Source organism: Podarcis liolepis, assembly GCF_965112155.1.
Source record: "Podarcis liolepis genome assembly, chromosome: 9".
NCBI lineage: Eukaryota > Metazoa > Chordata > Lepidosauria > Squamata > Lacertidae > Podarcis > Podarcis liolepis.
The window spans coordinates 5,643,017-5,658,289 of NC_139564.1; the positions used below are offsets into that span (position 1 = coordinate 5,643,017).

General features: G+C 49.8%; 1 protein-coding gene across 5 annotated transcripts in view; it reads left to right on the forward strand.

The window, feature by feature from the left end:
* Window positions 1-15,273, forward strand: part of SLC4A11 (solute carrier family 4 member 11) — a 252,074-nt gene that overhangs the window by 221,961 nt on the left and 14,840 nt on the right. For all 5 annotated transcript variants that reach the window (XM_083458672.1, XM_083458673.1, XM_083458675.1 and 2 more), the window contains exons 16-17: window positions 2,062-2,230; window positions 9,207-9,380. In XM_083458672.1, the coding sequence (XP_083314798.1) occupies window positions 2,062-2,230; window positions 9,207-9,380 (343 nt within the window). The remainder of the gene's footprint in view (window positions 1-2,061; window positions 2,231-9,206; window positions 9,381-15,273) is intronic.

Sequence of the window (15,273 nt, forward strand, 5' to 3'; positions counted from 1 at the left end):
CTACGGCGCCCATCATCCCTAGCTCTCTTAGGCAAAGGGTTGGGGGTGATGGGAGTTGTAGTCCAACAATATTTGGAGGACACTGAACTAGAGGACATGCTTTTTCAAGCCTTGCTGGACCAGGCTTGCTTTGGCTGTGTAGCTTAAAAGAGGGAGGAGGGCATGGATATTGTAGGTCCTGGTGGGGTTTAGGGGAGGGTAAGGAAGAATGCGGGAGGCGGGTGGCACTGTGGGTTAAACCACAGAGCCTAGGACTTGCAGATCAGAAGGTCGGCAGTTCGAATCCCCACAACGGGGTGAGCTCCCGTTGCTTGATCCCTGCTCCTGCCAACCTAGCAGTTCGAAAGCACATCAAAGTGCAAGTAGATAAATAGGTACCGCTCCGGCGGGAAGGTAAACGGCGTTTCCGTGCACTGCTCTGGTTTGCCAGAAGCGGCTTAGTCATGCTGGCCACACGACCTGGAAGCTGTATGCCGGCTCCCTCGGCCAATAAAGCAAGATGAGCGCCACAACCCCGGAGTCGGCCATGACTGGACCTAATGGTCAGGGGTCCTTTAAGGAAGAATGCCAGAGTCAGTGCCACTGCTAAGGAACTCCAGGGATCTTGAATAGATCTTGGCTAAGGGTCACAATTCCATAGGGAGAAGTCATTTTCAGAGCAAACGGCAATATTCTGCAGCTCTATGTCTACTGTAAAATGATAATGGGAACAGCTTCTGTCGGGACCGGAGTCCTAATTGCAGATGTCCCATGCATTGCACCAAATGTGCATTTTGGGGGAATAATAATAATAACAATATTTATACCCCACTCATCTGGCTGGGTTTCCCCAGCCACTCTGGGCGGCTCCCAACAGGATATTAAAAACACGATAAAACATCAGACATTAAAAACTTCCCTAAACATAGCATGGCTGGTGGCCCGAATTTGCGCATGAGAGGCAGGTCAAACCATGCTTGGGATTCCAGAATGGTTCGCCCCAAAGGAGAAGGCTTGGACAACCCACCTCCAGTGTAGCAAAACTGACCAAGTGACTTTGCAAGGCTGCATTTTACACTACAGAAGTCTGCAGCTAGTTCGCTGCTGCCTACTCATCTAAAATTGCCTCCGTCCAACAGGGTTGCATGATCCCTTGGTTCAGATTCTTCCAAAATTAGCACTTCCCATCCCCAGCAATATCCAGGTGACCCATTGAATCCTTGCCCCTGGTTGCTCAGGAAGATCAGGGCAGTTTTGCAAGGTCCCGTCCGCCATCTTGTTTCAAAATGGTATCCATTGGTTGTGATATCGCAAGAGTGTTCAAATGTATACCAAACACACAACTTTCCAAACAAATGTGGTAGATCCATCCTGATTTGTTTGCACAAATTTTGAACAGGTGTGTTACCTCTTTTTATTACCCTGGGGGCCCACTCTTCCATTGACAGACGGATAACAACTAATTTGCAACTATTCCATTTATTGAACATTCGTTCTTCACGTTGCATATGACATTGCCCAACATCATTGTTTATCCCACACTTCCAGGCGCATTTTCCTTTTTATCCCAAATTATTTTTTATTCATTTTCCAAGTGATTACAAATCAAACCAAATTACTTTAATTTGATGCAATTTCTTAAAATCAAGTTTCTCGCTCCTGTTGCAAACATATGTCGATTGTTTCCTCCCGTAGACGCATCATTTCTTATTTAATGTCCAATTGATCTTTCACTTGTCGTTAGTCCATTCTTTCAGCTGACCACATTTTTTCCTCCTTACAGAAAGCGCCTCTGTTACATCTTAAAAATATAAAATCCATTTCACATGCATAGCCTTGCATAGACATAGTGGTTTCAGACCTGGGAGAATTAATTACTATCTTCCATTGTTCAGCGCATTTTCCCATCTCTGTTCTTTCTGCAGAAAGGCCTCCCCCTTACTTTTTCTTTCTTTGGAAATGGGTTTCTTGCACAAGAGCAGCGAGTCCACTTTCTTTCCGCAGCCTAAGTCTGCCCGCAAAACCGTGGCAGTCGGGAAGCAGTTTCCGAAGAAGCCTTTACTGCCTGTTTGTGTCTTTCAGTGTCTAAGTTTAATTACAACCCATCGGAGAGCTTGTTCGTGTTGGCCCCCCTCCTAGAGCTCTCCATTGGCTCCGTTATGAGTGCGATGGGCCTGGGATTCCTGCTCTCCATGCTTTTCTTCATTGAGCAAAATATAGTGGCATCACTCACAAACGCTCCAGAAAACAGGTATTTTTGTGTGTGTGTGTCTGTTTTGTGTTCACCTGTCCTGTTAGAATTCTTCCACGTTTAAGGTGGAAGTGGGGTGGGGGTAGGGGCAGGGGGCATGCTGGGAAATTCTGCTTCCTTCACAATGAGGACTATACACTGATGGAGCGTCTCCACCCCCGTCGTTCAGCCCGGACACTGAGGTCCAGCTCCAAGGGCCTTCTGGTGGTTCCCTTACTACAAGAAGCCAAGTTACAGGGAACCAGGCAGAGGGCCTTCTCGGTGGTGGTGCCCGCTCTGTGGAATGCCCTCCCATCAGATGTCAAATAAATAAACAACTGTATGACTTTTAGAAGACGTCTGAAGGCAGCCCTGTTTAGGGAAGTTTTTAATGTTTGATGTTTTAATGTGTTTTTCATATTCTGTTGGAGGGACGCGGGTGGCGCTGTGGGTTAAACCACAGAGCCTAGGACTTGTCGATCAGAAGGTCGGCGGTTCGAATTCCTGCGGTGGGGTGAGCTCCCATTGCTCTGTCCCTGCTCCTGCCAACTTAGCAGTTGGAAAGCACATCAAAGTGCAAGTAGATAAATAGGTACCACTCTGGTGGGAAGGTAAACGGCGTTTCCGTGCGCTGCTCTGGTTCGCCAGAAGCGGCTTAGTCCTGCTGGCCACATGACCCAGAAGCTGTACGCCGGCATCCCAGTGGCCCCAGTCGGCATGACCAGTGATGAGGAATTATGGGAGTTGTAGAGCAGCAAAAAAAAGCAAAAAAAAAAAGGAAAAGCTGGGACACGGGTGGTGCTGTGGGTTAAACCACAGAGCCTAGGACTTGCCGATCAGAAGGTCGGCGGTTCGAATCCCCGCGACGGGGTGAGCTCCCATTGCTTGGTCCCTGCTCCTGCCCACCTAGCAGTTCGAAAGCACATCAAAGTGCAAGTAGATAAATAGGTACCGCTCCGGTGGGAAGGTAAACGGCATTTCCATGCGCTGCTCTGGTTCGCCAGAAGCGGCTTAGTCATGCTGGCCACATGAGCTGTACACCGGCTCCCTCGGCCAGTAAAGCGAGATGAGCACCGCAACCCCAGAGTCAGTCACGACTGGACCTAATGGTCAGGGTTCCCTTTAACTTTTTACAGGCCTGGCAGAAGGAGGTTAAATCCTGCTGGGCCCTGGTCTCCTGGGACAGAGCATTCCACCAGGTTGGAGCCATCACTGAAAAAGCCCTGGCCCTGGTGGAGGATAGTCTGACTTCCTTGGGGCCCGGGACCTCTAAACTATGGTTATTCATGCACCTTAAGTTCCTCTGCGGGGCAGACCAGGAGAGGCAGTCCTGTAAATACACCTCTCCAGCCCCTACAGTCTGTCTGTGTCTGCCGAATCATCCTGCTCTGGTCCCCCACATGCCGGGCAGCATTGACTAAAGGCTGTGAATATGAATTAAGAGGCCGGTATATCCAGAATCCCTTTCAGCCAGAGATAGAGACCAGCGCAGAGACGTAAGAGTCTGGCTGCCAGGTCATAGAATCATAGAATCATAGAGTTGGAAGAGACCACAAGGGCCATCGAGTCCAACCCCCTGCCAAGCAGGAAACACCATCAGAGCACTCCTGACATATAGCCTCTGCTTAAAGACCTCCAAAGAAGGAGACTCCACCACACTCCTTGGCAGCAAATTCCACTGTCATCAGCTCTTACTGCCAGGAAGTTCTTCCAACTAGCCCAACATCCTGTTGCGTGGCAAGTCCCCCCCCCCCCCAGTGTAAATAATGACACGTAACACAATTATTAAGGTTAATGGGCTAAATAAGGCCACAACTTTATTGGTTACAGGTGATGAGCGGTATTGGCTTAGGCATTGGTCCTAACTGACTATCCGACTTCAGCCTGTCTGCTTGAAGTTTGGGAAGGGTTATCCACCAGTAGGGGGAGTCCTGCTGATGCACATCAACTAGGAACTCCCCCGGGGACACCGATAGGGGGCGTGCCTTAGGCCCTCACCTCCCCAGGCTTCGGACAGGACCACGCACCCCTGAATCCTTTATTGGACTACCCTTCAATATGTGGGGCAGGTGATGGTGCTTCCTCCCCTCTTCCATCTACAGAACTATACCAATGCCTAACCGCCAATACCCAGAAAGTTGTGACGATTTGCTACGAGGTAGGCGAAAACCAAGTGGCTGGTGCCAATTTGCCAAGTGGAAGAAAATCCTGCCAGGCCTCTCAGTGGCGACCAACCAAGGTCCATAGCAAGGTCCAAGAAGGAAAACCTTATAGGGCGGGAGGGTGGGAAAAGCTGGAATAGCTGACAGCAAAGAGAAGAGCAAAGAGAGAGATCCCCGGCCGCGTCCTTCCTTAAATAGGGCAGGGCACGCCCCCTGAGCCAGCTGATTGGCTGGCCGAGGATTCCCCCAATCGCCTGGGGGCTGGGGGCTTGAAGCCCGCAACACCACCTTCTTTGCAGGGTGGAAGTGGCTTTCTCACAGTGGCCAACTAAATGCTTCCCACCCTGCTCTCCGGTCTACAAGGCAGCGCAGTCCTCCAAGGGATTTGCGCCACGGAGCTGCTCTCCCACGCTGCTGCTGCTGCTGCCGTCATCGTCGCTTCGTTCCCCCAGTGCTTGTGTCTCCCTCTGAGCCGCCCGGCGGGCGGGTGAGCTGAAAGTAGACCAAGAAATGGAACGTGCTCTTGCTTTTATCCAGCGGAGAGCCCTGATTTATGCACAGGCTCTGCAGCGCTTGAGAATTCCCTTTGATGTTTCTGAGCTAACTAGAACCAAGGGGAGCGTCAGATGTTGGCTGGTGGGAGACGGCGTTATTTTTTCTTCCTCTTCCTATCCGACAGGAGGCTTTCTGAATTTTTTCTTTCTGTATTGGTTCAGAGAGAGAGAGAGATGGTGTCTGTGAGCACCAGAATTCGCCGGAACACAAGGCTCTCTCTTTTTAATAATAATAATACAGCCATACCAATTATTATTATTATTATTAATACCCCACCCATCTGGATGGGTTTCCCTAGCCACTCTGGGCGGCTTCCAACAGAAAATTAAAATACAAAAACCTATTAAACATTAAAAGCTTCCCTAAACAGGGCTGCCTTCAGATGCCGTCTAAAAGTCTGGTAGTTGTTCTCCTCTTTGACATCTGGTGGGAGGGCGTTCCACAGGGCGGGTGCCACTACCGAGAAGAACCTCTGTCTGGTTCCCTGTAACTTCACTTCTTGCAGTGAGGGAACTGCCAGAAGGCCCTCAGAGCTGGGCCTCAGTGTCCAGGCAGAACGATGGAGGTGGAGACACTCCTTCAGGTATACTGGACTAAGGCCGTTTAGGGCTTTAAAGGTTGCGTCCCACGGTGACCTGGAAGTACCGGAAAGGGTTACTTCCAGGTTTCTCCGCTTGCGCATGCGCAGATGCTCAAAATTACGTCATGCACAGAAGCGGCGAATCACAGCACGTGCAGACACGGGTTGCATTCTGCTCATGTTGTGAACGGGGCTCCGGAACGGATTCCATTCGCAACCAGAGGTATAATAATAATAATAATAATAATAATAATAATAATAATAATAATAATAATATTTATTTGTACCCCGCCCTCCCCAGCCAAAGCCAGGCTCAGAGCGGCTAGCATCATACAAAAAACCACAGTATACATAAAAATAGGCATCAATGAATTAAAACACATCTTAAAATTAATTCAGACAAATTAAAATCTGGACAAATGGCTGTTATCAGGTTAAGATTGAGAGCGGTTAATACTTGCCAGGACCAAATGTTTTCACTGATCATATAGTACCAGTGAACAGGCTGGGAGGCCTCCTTCATGCTTGCTCTTATTCAAAGGAAAGTAGCTCAGACTGCCCCCTGACCAAAGGCCAAAGGCCTGGCGGAACAGCTCCATCTTGCAGGCCCTGCAGAAAGATGTCAAATCCCGCAGGGCCCTAGTCTCTTGTGGAAGAACGTTCCACCAGGCCGGGGCCACCGCTGAAAAGGCCCTGGCTCTAGTCAAGGCCAGTCTAATTTCCTTGGGGCCCAGGATCTTCAGAGTGTTGTTGTTTGCAGACTGTAAGGTCCTCCGTGGGGCATACCAGAGGAGGCGGCCACTGGTGCACGCTTTGCACCTCTTCAAATATCCCCACACTCCTCTACCACCTATTTGCAGCTTTTCACATGTGCAACAAAGGCCTCAGATGCATTGGCGGGGGGCCTCCCGGGTCTTAGTTCTGACTTCCCATTGCCCTGTTCTGGCCTTCTCCCCACAAAGGGCTCTGTGCCCCCATTTTCTGGGAACAGGAGGCCCTGTGCCCTTAGAGGACAGATCTGGAGAGTCACCCAGAAAAATGCACACAGCTTGGTCTAGTGCAGGCACCTGATCTCACAATTCCCAGGGATTGAGGTTGAATCCTGAGAAGACAGAAGTACTGTTTTTGGGGGACAGGGAGCGGGTTGGTGTGGGGGGTTCCCTGGTCTTGAATGGGGTAACGGTGCCCCTGAAGGACCAGGTCCGCAGCCTGGGAGTCATTCTGGACTCACAGCTGTCCATGGAGGCGCAGGTTAACTCTGTGTCCTGGGCAGCTGTCTACCAGCTCCATCTGGTACGCAGGATGAGACCCTCCCTGCCCGCGGACTGTCTCGCCAGAGTGGTGCATGCTCTGGTTATCTCCCGCTTGGACTACTGCAATGCGCTCTACGTGGGGCTACCTTTGAAGGTGACTCAGAAACTGCAATTAATCCAGAATGCGGCAGCTAGACTGGTGACTGGGAGCGGCCGCCGGGACCACATAACACCGGTTCTGAGAGATCTGCATTGGCTCCCAGTACGTTTCTGAGCACAATTCATAGTGTTGGTGCTGACCTTTAAAGCCCTAAACGGCCTCGGTCCTGTATACCTGAAGGAGCATCTCCACCCCCATCGTTCAGCCCGGACACTGAGATCCAGCGCCGAGGGCCTTCTGGCGGTTCCCTCATTGCGAGAAGTGAGGTTACAGGGAACCAGACAGAGGGCCTTCTCGGTAGTGGCGCCCGCCCTGTGGAACGCCCTCCCATCAGATGTCAAAGAGATAAATAATTACCTGACATTCAGAAGACATCTTAAGGCAGCCCTGTTCAGGGAAGTTTTTAATATGTAACGCTGTACTGTTTTTAACACTGATTGGGAGCCGCCCAGAGTGGCTGGGGAAACTCAGCCAGATGGGCGTGGTATAAATATATTATTATTATTATTATTATTATTATTATTATTATTATTATTATTATCAGCTCTGCTAGTCCCATGACTCTTACCTGGTCAAGGGCTTAGCCCAAGACCCTGTTGTTTCAGCCCAGAGCTCCATCTTGGACTTGTCTCTGGGTGTCCACGCTTGCCTCTCCATCGCTTGAAATTGGCCATCACCATTTATCAACTGCTGCCAATTTTAAGTTGCCTCTTGTTAAGGATGAGGACTTCTGAAACTGTCCTGAGCCCAACGCTGGTCTGTCAGCTGCAACATCATTCATTCATTCATTCATTCATTCCACTTGTGTCCCACAGTTCCTTCAAGTTACTCAAGGTGGAGTACATGATTTCCCCTTCCCAATTAATCTCCACAACCACCCTGTGGGGTAGATTAGTCTGAGAGACAGGGTCTGACCCCCAAGGCCACCCAGTTGGCTTCCTGGCAAAGGGTGGATTTGAACCCTAGTCTTCCAAGCTGTAGCCTGACACTCAGACATGGAGGAAGAAAAAGTCGTGGTTGGACTCCAACTCCCATTAGCCACAGCCAACATGGCCAAAAGTCAAGGATGTTGGGTATTGTAGTCCAACAAAATCTGGAGGGCATCAGGCTGGCTAGCCCTGCTCTAACCACTGCACCACCCTCCCTCTTACCAATATTCCCTGCCTCTAGCCTTTCCCAGTCTCTAATGATGTGGGTTTTCCCCCCTAAATGTAAATAGATGCAGCCTTCAGACTCAAACCCTGACAGTGTTTTGTCTTGGCATTATAAGCAACCAGGCGATCCTTTCTGACTTGTGGTCTGGGCTTTGTGTTAAAAGAGATGTTTGGGGCAATATTATTAAATGCGAACAAGCTCAGAGGTCATTGTGGGCCCAGTGCAGGCGAGGCCAAGAGCAAGTTTAGCTCAGTTGGTAGAGCATGAGGCTCTTAATCTCAGGGTTGTGGGTTTGAGCCCCATATGGGGCGAAAGTTTCCTAAATTGCAGAGGGTTGGAGTAGACTGTTCCTCATGGTCCTTTCCAACTCATTGATTCTATTATTATTATTATTATTATTATTATTATTATTATTATTATTAAATGTGTATACTGCCCTATACCCATAGATATCATGGTGGTTCACAAGATAAAATTACAATATAAAACACAAAATACATAATAAAAATAAGAACAGAAACAAACCATTAATCTCCACTTCCACAACACATTTAAAAGGGCATTAGATGTCAATCAGCCAAAGGCCTGGTCGAAGAGGAACTTCTTTGCCTGGCGCATAAAGTTGTATAATGAAGGCGGCGCCAGGCGAACTTCCCTGGGGAGAGCATTCCACAAACGGGGCCACTGCAGAGAAGGCCCTGTTCTCGTGTTGCCACCCTCCGGCCTTCTCGAGGAGGAGGCACACAAAGGAGGGTCTCAGAAGATGATCTCAGGGTCTCGGTAGGTTCACATGGAAAGAGGCGGTCCTTGACGTATTGCGGTCCTGAGCCACTTAAGTCTATATAGGTCAAAACCAGCACTTTGAATTGGGCCCGGAAACTAATAGGCAGCCAGTGCAATTGGGCCAGGATCTGTGTAAGATGCTCTAACTGTTTTGCCCCAGTGAGCAAGCTGGCCATTATGGTTTTCTGTGATTCTCTTAAGTCTCTTGTTTCCCAAGTGCATAATGCTCTGTGTGACCCAAGAGGCTTGCTGTGCATTGGGGGGGGGGTGCTGTTCTGACTTGGGTCTAGTTGCTGCCACCTCCTGGCTAGCATGCATTTACAACTGTACTAACAAGAGTTTATTTCAGGTTGGTGAAGGGAACAGCTTATCACTGGGACCTCCTTCTTGTGGCTCTGATCAACATAGGGCTCTCCATCTTTGGGCTGCCGTGGATCCACGCTGCATTCCCCCACTCGCCGATGCACGTCCGAGCCCTGGCCTACGTGGAGGAGAGGGTGGAGAACGGGCACATCTACGAGACGTAAGTCGGGGTTAACGTTTGTTTGTTTGTTTGTTTGGAGGCCAGGGCAATCAACAGCGTGTGAAATATAAGATAAAGGTAAAGGGACCCCTTACCATTAGGTCCAGTCGTGGCGGACTCTGGGGTTGCGGCGCTCATCTCGCTTTATTGGCCGAGGGAGCCGGCGTACAGCTTCTGGGTCATGTGGCCAGCAGGACTAAGCCGCTTCTGGCAAACCAGAGCAGTGCTCGGAAACGCCGTTTATCTTCCCGCCGGAGCGGTACCTATTTATCTACTTGCACTTTGACGTGCTTTCGAACTGCTAGGTTGGCAGGAGCAGGGACCGAGCAACGGGAGCTCACCCCGTCGCCAGGATTCGAACTGCCGACCTGATCGGCAAGCCCTAGGTGCTGTGCTTTAGACTACAGCGCCACCTGCTTCCCATAATGAATTATAATCAGTGCTTTTTTCTGGGGGGGACACAGAGGGACGCGTACCCCTAAACATTTTGCGTTGCCCCAACTGACCAACGGACGAACGGACATGTCAGCTGTCTCCGCAGTAAAAGCGCGGACTGGAGCTCCATCTTCTCCCCATTGGTGCCCGGGGAGGGGAGTCTGGGGCACCCACAGTGGAGGCGACAGAATTCGCCTCCTCCTCTTGCCAGGCTGGAGCCAGCCGGCGAGCGCTCGCCCCTCCTTGCTCAAGCTAAACCCGCTGTCGCCGGGGGCCTTCCAATCCTCTCAGTGCCACCGCCGCCTTGAGTCCCTCATCCGGGAGTTGGGAGGGAGGAAGAGGGGGAGCAGCAAAATGAAAGTATTGTAATAATAAAAAATAAAAGCAGCCTGCTGGATCAGACATACGGCTCATCTAGAATCATAGAATCATAGAGTTGGAAGAGACCACAAGGGCCATTGAGTCCAACCCCCTGCCAAGCAGGAAACACCATCAGAGCACTCCTGACATATGGTTGTCAAGCCTCTGCTTAAAGACAACCAGCGTCTAGTCCAGCGTCCTGTTCTGACTGTGGCCGACCAGATGCAGCAAGCAGGATCGGAACACTAGATCCCTCTCCCTTCCTGCTGTTTCCAGCAACTGGTATTTAGAAGCATTTCTGCCTTCGACTGCAGAGTCAGAGCAGAGCTGTCTGGGCTGGTAGCCATTGTCTGATCCTCTTTCAAAGGCATCTAAGCTGGTGGGCAACTGGAGGAGGGAGAATCTCGGGATCGCCCTCTGTGCCCAGGATCAGATGAAATCTTTTAATTTTATTTTAAGAAATGCTGTGGCCGCTAGAGGGCGCCTTGCAGTTAGGAACATCTATGTTGGATGCATCGTCCATTCGTTTTGGTTGGCTGTAAAGAGGGATTCAGCAGGAAGACTGTGCCGATCAATGGCTATAAAAGTGAGCCTCCGGGTTCAGAGGCAGTCTGGGCCACTGATTTCCTTCTACCTCCACTTGTGGACTTCCCTGAGGAATCTGAGATGCTACAGCTGTGATCTGATCTAGCAGGGTACTTTGGGAATAGTAGTACAGTGGTGCCCCGCAAGACGAATGCCTCGCAAGATGGAAAACTCGCTAGACGAAAGAGTTTTCCGTTTTGGAGGTGCTTCGCAAAACGAATCTCCTATGGGCTTGCTTCGCAAGACGAAAATGTCTTGCGAGTTCCTGCGGGGTTTTTTTCCTCCCCCCCTTTTTTCTAAGCCGCTAAGCCGCTTATCAGCTGATCCGATAAGCCGCTAATAGCGCTAATCCGCTAATCCGTCAATGGGCTTGCTTCGCAAGACGAAAAAACCGCTAGACGAAGAGAATCACAGAACGGATTCTTTTCGTCTTGCGAGGCACCACTGTAGTAGTAGTAGTAATAATAAATTTAATAATTTATACCCTGCCTATCTGGATAGGTTTCCCCAGCCACTCTGGGCGCCCCCCAACAGAACATTAAAAACACAATAAACAATCAAACATTAAAAACTTCCCTAAACAGGGGCTGCCTTCAGATGTCTTCTAGAAGTCAGATAGTTGTTTATTTCCTTAACATCTGGTGGGAGGGCGTTCCACAGGGCAGGCACCACCACCCAGAAGGCCCTCTGCCTGGTTCCCTGTAACCTCACTAATCTCAGTGAGGGAACTGCCAGAAGGCCCTCGGAGCTGGACCTCAGTGTCCGGGCAGAACGATGGGGGTGGAGACGCTCCTTCAGGTATAGCCCTCTGGAATTACAGTGGTACCTCAGGTTACAGACGCTTCAGGTTACAGACTCCGCTAACCCAGAAATAGTGCTTCAGGTTAAGAACTTTGCTTCAGGATGAGAACAGAAATCGTGCAGCAGCGGCACGGCAGCAGCAGGATGCCCCATTAGCTAAAATGGTGCTTCAGGTTAAGAACAGTTTCAGGTTAAGTACGGACCTCTGGAACAAATTAAGTACTTAACCTGAGGTACCACAGTAGTGGGTCTGTTTTCTCAAGGGCAGAAGCAGGGCTAGAGGGCCTGGGCTGGGAGTCCTGTGGCTCTGCATATTGTCGAACTGCCAACCAATGCAATTCTGGGCTGCATCAATAGGAGTATAGCATCTAGATCAAGGGAAGTAATAGTGCCACTGTATTCTGCTCTTGTCAGACCTCACCTGGAGTACTGTGTCCAGTTCTGGGCACCACAGTTCAAGAAGGACACTGACAAACTGGAACGTGTCCAGACGAGGGCAACCAAAATGGTCAAAGGCCTGGAAACGATGCCTTATGAGGAACGGCTAAGGGAGCTGGGCATGTTTAGCCTGGAGAAGAGGAGGTTAAGGGGTGATATGATAGCCATGTTCAAATATATAAAAGGATGTCACATAGAGGAGGGAGAAAGGTTGTTTTCTGCTGCTCCAGAGAAGCGGACACGGAGCAATGGATCCAAACTACAAGAAAGAAGATTCCACCTAAACATTAGGAAGAACTTCCTGACAGTCAGAGCTGTTCGACAGTGGAATTTGCTGCCAAGGAGTGTGGTGGAGTCTCCTCCTTTGGAGGTCTTTAAGCAGAGGCTTGACAACCATATGCCAGGAGTGCTCTGATGGTGTTTCCTGCTTGGCAGGGGGTTGGACTCGATGGCCCTTGTGGTCTCTTCCAACTCTATGATTCTATGATTCTAACCCCCAGCCAGTATGGCCCAGTGTCCACGGTAAGAAGCTCCCTTATTTACCAACCATCTCAATATGGTCCTCACCGACTTTCAGTGGTTCTGCAGGGGTCTCTCCCAGCCAGTGGTGTGTAGTCAGTGAACTGGGGGACTAGGCTAATCCCCTAAATGCTCCCTTCCCTCTTGGCTCCTCCTTCCCAAAACCTGGGAAGCTTTTGCCCAGTTTAGGGAGGAAGGAGGTGCGATGCTCATGCACACAGTGTCCAGACGTCCTGGCACCTCTGCCCCTAACTGTTCCCCTATGAAAAATTCCACTGCACCCCACTGCTCCAAGATTGAGCTCGGGGCCTTCGGAATGCAAAGCAGATGCTCTCGCTGGATAGGAGTGGGGGAAGAAACGAGATTCAATTCTCATTTAAAGGTGAACTTCCTGAACCTGCAGCATCTGAAAATTCACAAACCGAAACAGACCCATCTTTTGACATTCTCGCTTCCCTGAATTTTGCAGTGTGGTTCACCAACCTAGTCTTGTGTGAAAACCCATGGGCCAGGGTAAAGCATGCATAAGAATGCCTACGTTATCAAAAGCAAGGCAAAATTTGCTGCACGCAGGGGAATTTGTTTTGCAAACGAATGTGTGTTAGGATAAGTTTGCATGAAAGGCTGATGAATTTTCTCAGGGACTTGAAGCAGACAAACTAAATGGTTGTGGAAATGTGGAGAGCTGAGCTTAATAAGAGAAAAAGACATTGAGGTTGACAGATTTGATCACCCCTAAAAAGCAGAGACATCACCTTGCCAACAAAGGTCCGTATAGTCAAAGCTATAGTTTTCCCAGTAGTGATGTATGGAAGTGAGAGCTGGACCATAAAGAAGGCTGATCGCCGAAGAATGGATGCTTTTGAATTATGGTGCTGGAGGAGACTCTTGACTCTTTATTATTTATAACCCACCCATCTGGTAGTTTGGTAGTTATTTTTCTCTTTGACATCTGGTGGGAGGGCGTTCCAAAGGGCCCTCCCACCAGATGCCACTACCGAGAAGGCCCTCTGCCTGGTTCCCTGTAACATGGCTTCTCGCAGTGAGGGAACCGCCAGAAGGCCCTCAGCGCTGGACCTCAGTGTCCGGGTAGAACAATGGAGGTGGAGACGCTCCTTCAGGTATACTGGGCTGAGGCCGTTTAGGGCTTTAAAGGTCAGCACCAACACTTCGAATTGTGCTCGGAAACGTACTGGGAGCCAGTGTAGGCCTTTCAGGACCGGTGTTATATGGTCTCGGCGGCCGCCCCCAGTCACCAGTCTAGCTGCCACATTCTGGATTAGTTGTAATTTCCGGGTCACCCCACATAGAGTGCATTGCAGTAGTCCAAGCGAGAGATGCCACACGCACTCGACCATAACACGCACGTAGTTTTTAGAGGAGGAAAATCCGTAGGCATGCCACCCATAGGCATTCCCTCCATAACACGCACAGACATTTCCCCTTACTTTTTAGGAGGAAAAAAGTGAGTGTTGTGGTGCAAAAAATACGGTAATTAGACTGTCTGGCGAGACAGTCTGTGGACAGGGAGGGTCTCATCCCGCGTACCACATGGGGCTGGTAAACAGCTGCCCTGGACACAGAATGGACCTGCACCTCCATGGACAGCTGTGAGTCCAGAATGACTCCCAGGCTGCGCACCTGGTCCTTCAGGGGCACAGTTACCCCATTCAGGACCAGGGAGTCCTCCACACCTGCCCGCCTCCTGTCCCCCCAAAACAGTACTTCTGTCTTGTCAGGATTCAACCTCAATCTGTTAGCCGCCATCCATCCTCCAACCGTTAATTTGATGTGGAATGACCCTTGCACCACTCAACCCCAGGGATCCCTTGTTAAGGGGTCTGTGGCTGAGACCCTGGCAAAGACCTGCCTGAGATACCCTCTGCTGATGCTGCTTAAAAACTCACGACGTTCTCCCTGGCTGAGAACATGCTCTATAAACGTCTTGCCCATTTTGCCGCTGGCGGGACCCAGAGTTTGCAGGAGGGATGCTTGGTGCATGTGAGCTCACTAAATTCCAAAAAGGTTGCCCCGCTACTTGCCATTTGATCTTGGGAGTTTTGCCGATGTTATCTCCCGTAATCCACATCAAGGCTGAAGTTCCTAATCCCCCCATAGAAATTACACTTTGCGCAGCTTCATTTGGCGCTATAAACAGGATTATCCTTGAAGTTTATCAGAACGCCTGGCCCCCTCAAGGTGATGGGTTTTCTGTTTCTGATGAGATGCCCTTCGATTTTTTTCCCCGCTTTCCTTTGGTTATTTGGGTGCCACGAAAACGAAGGAAATCAATGCCCTCCTCTGAGATCTGATAGTTGCTGCTTGGAGAGGATCAAAAGGTAGGAAAGGGGGATTTGAACCGTTCGAAGAGATTTTGTGTAGCTTGCCGCAAAGCCTAAATTAGTTTCAAGCTCTGAATGTGGGAACGAGAATAAGAGAATCGCTGGAGCTGTGTGTGCTCATTGCTAAAGAAAACACATGAATTGTGCGTCTGGAGAAGCAGGGTCTCTGGGCCGTATAAATTATGCACTTTCAACAAATCCTGACACTTGCTAGCCACACATCCCTGAATACCAGAAAGCCCATTTAACTTTGGAGGTTTCTTCAGACGTTGCACAAATAAGAAGTCTGCATTTTCCATCGATAAGGACTAGAAACTTGATTTTTTAAAAAATTCAAGGTATTTTCAGGGTGCTGATTTTTCCCCCCCTTACTGCAACTCCAGATCCCAACCTTGCACAGAACCCTTCAATTT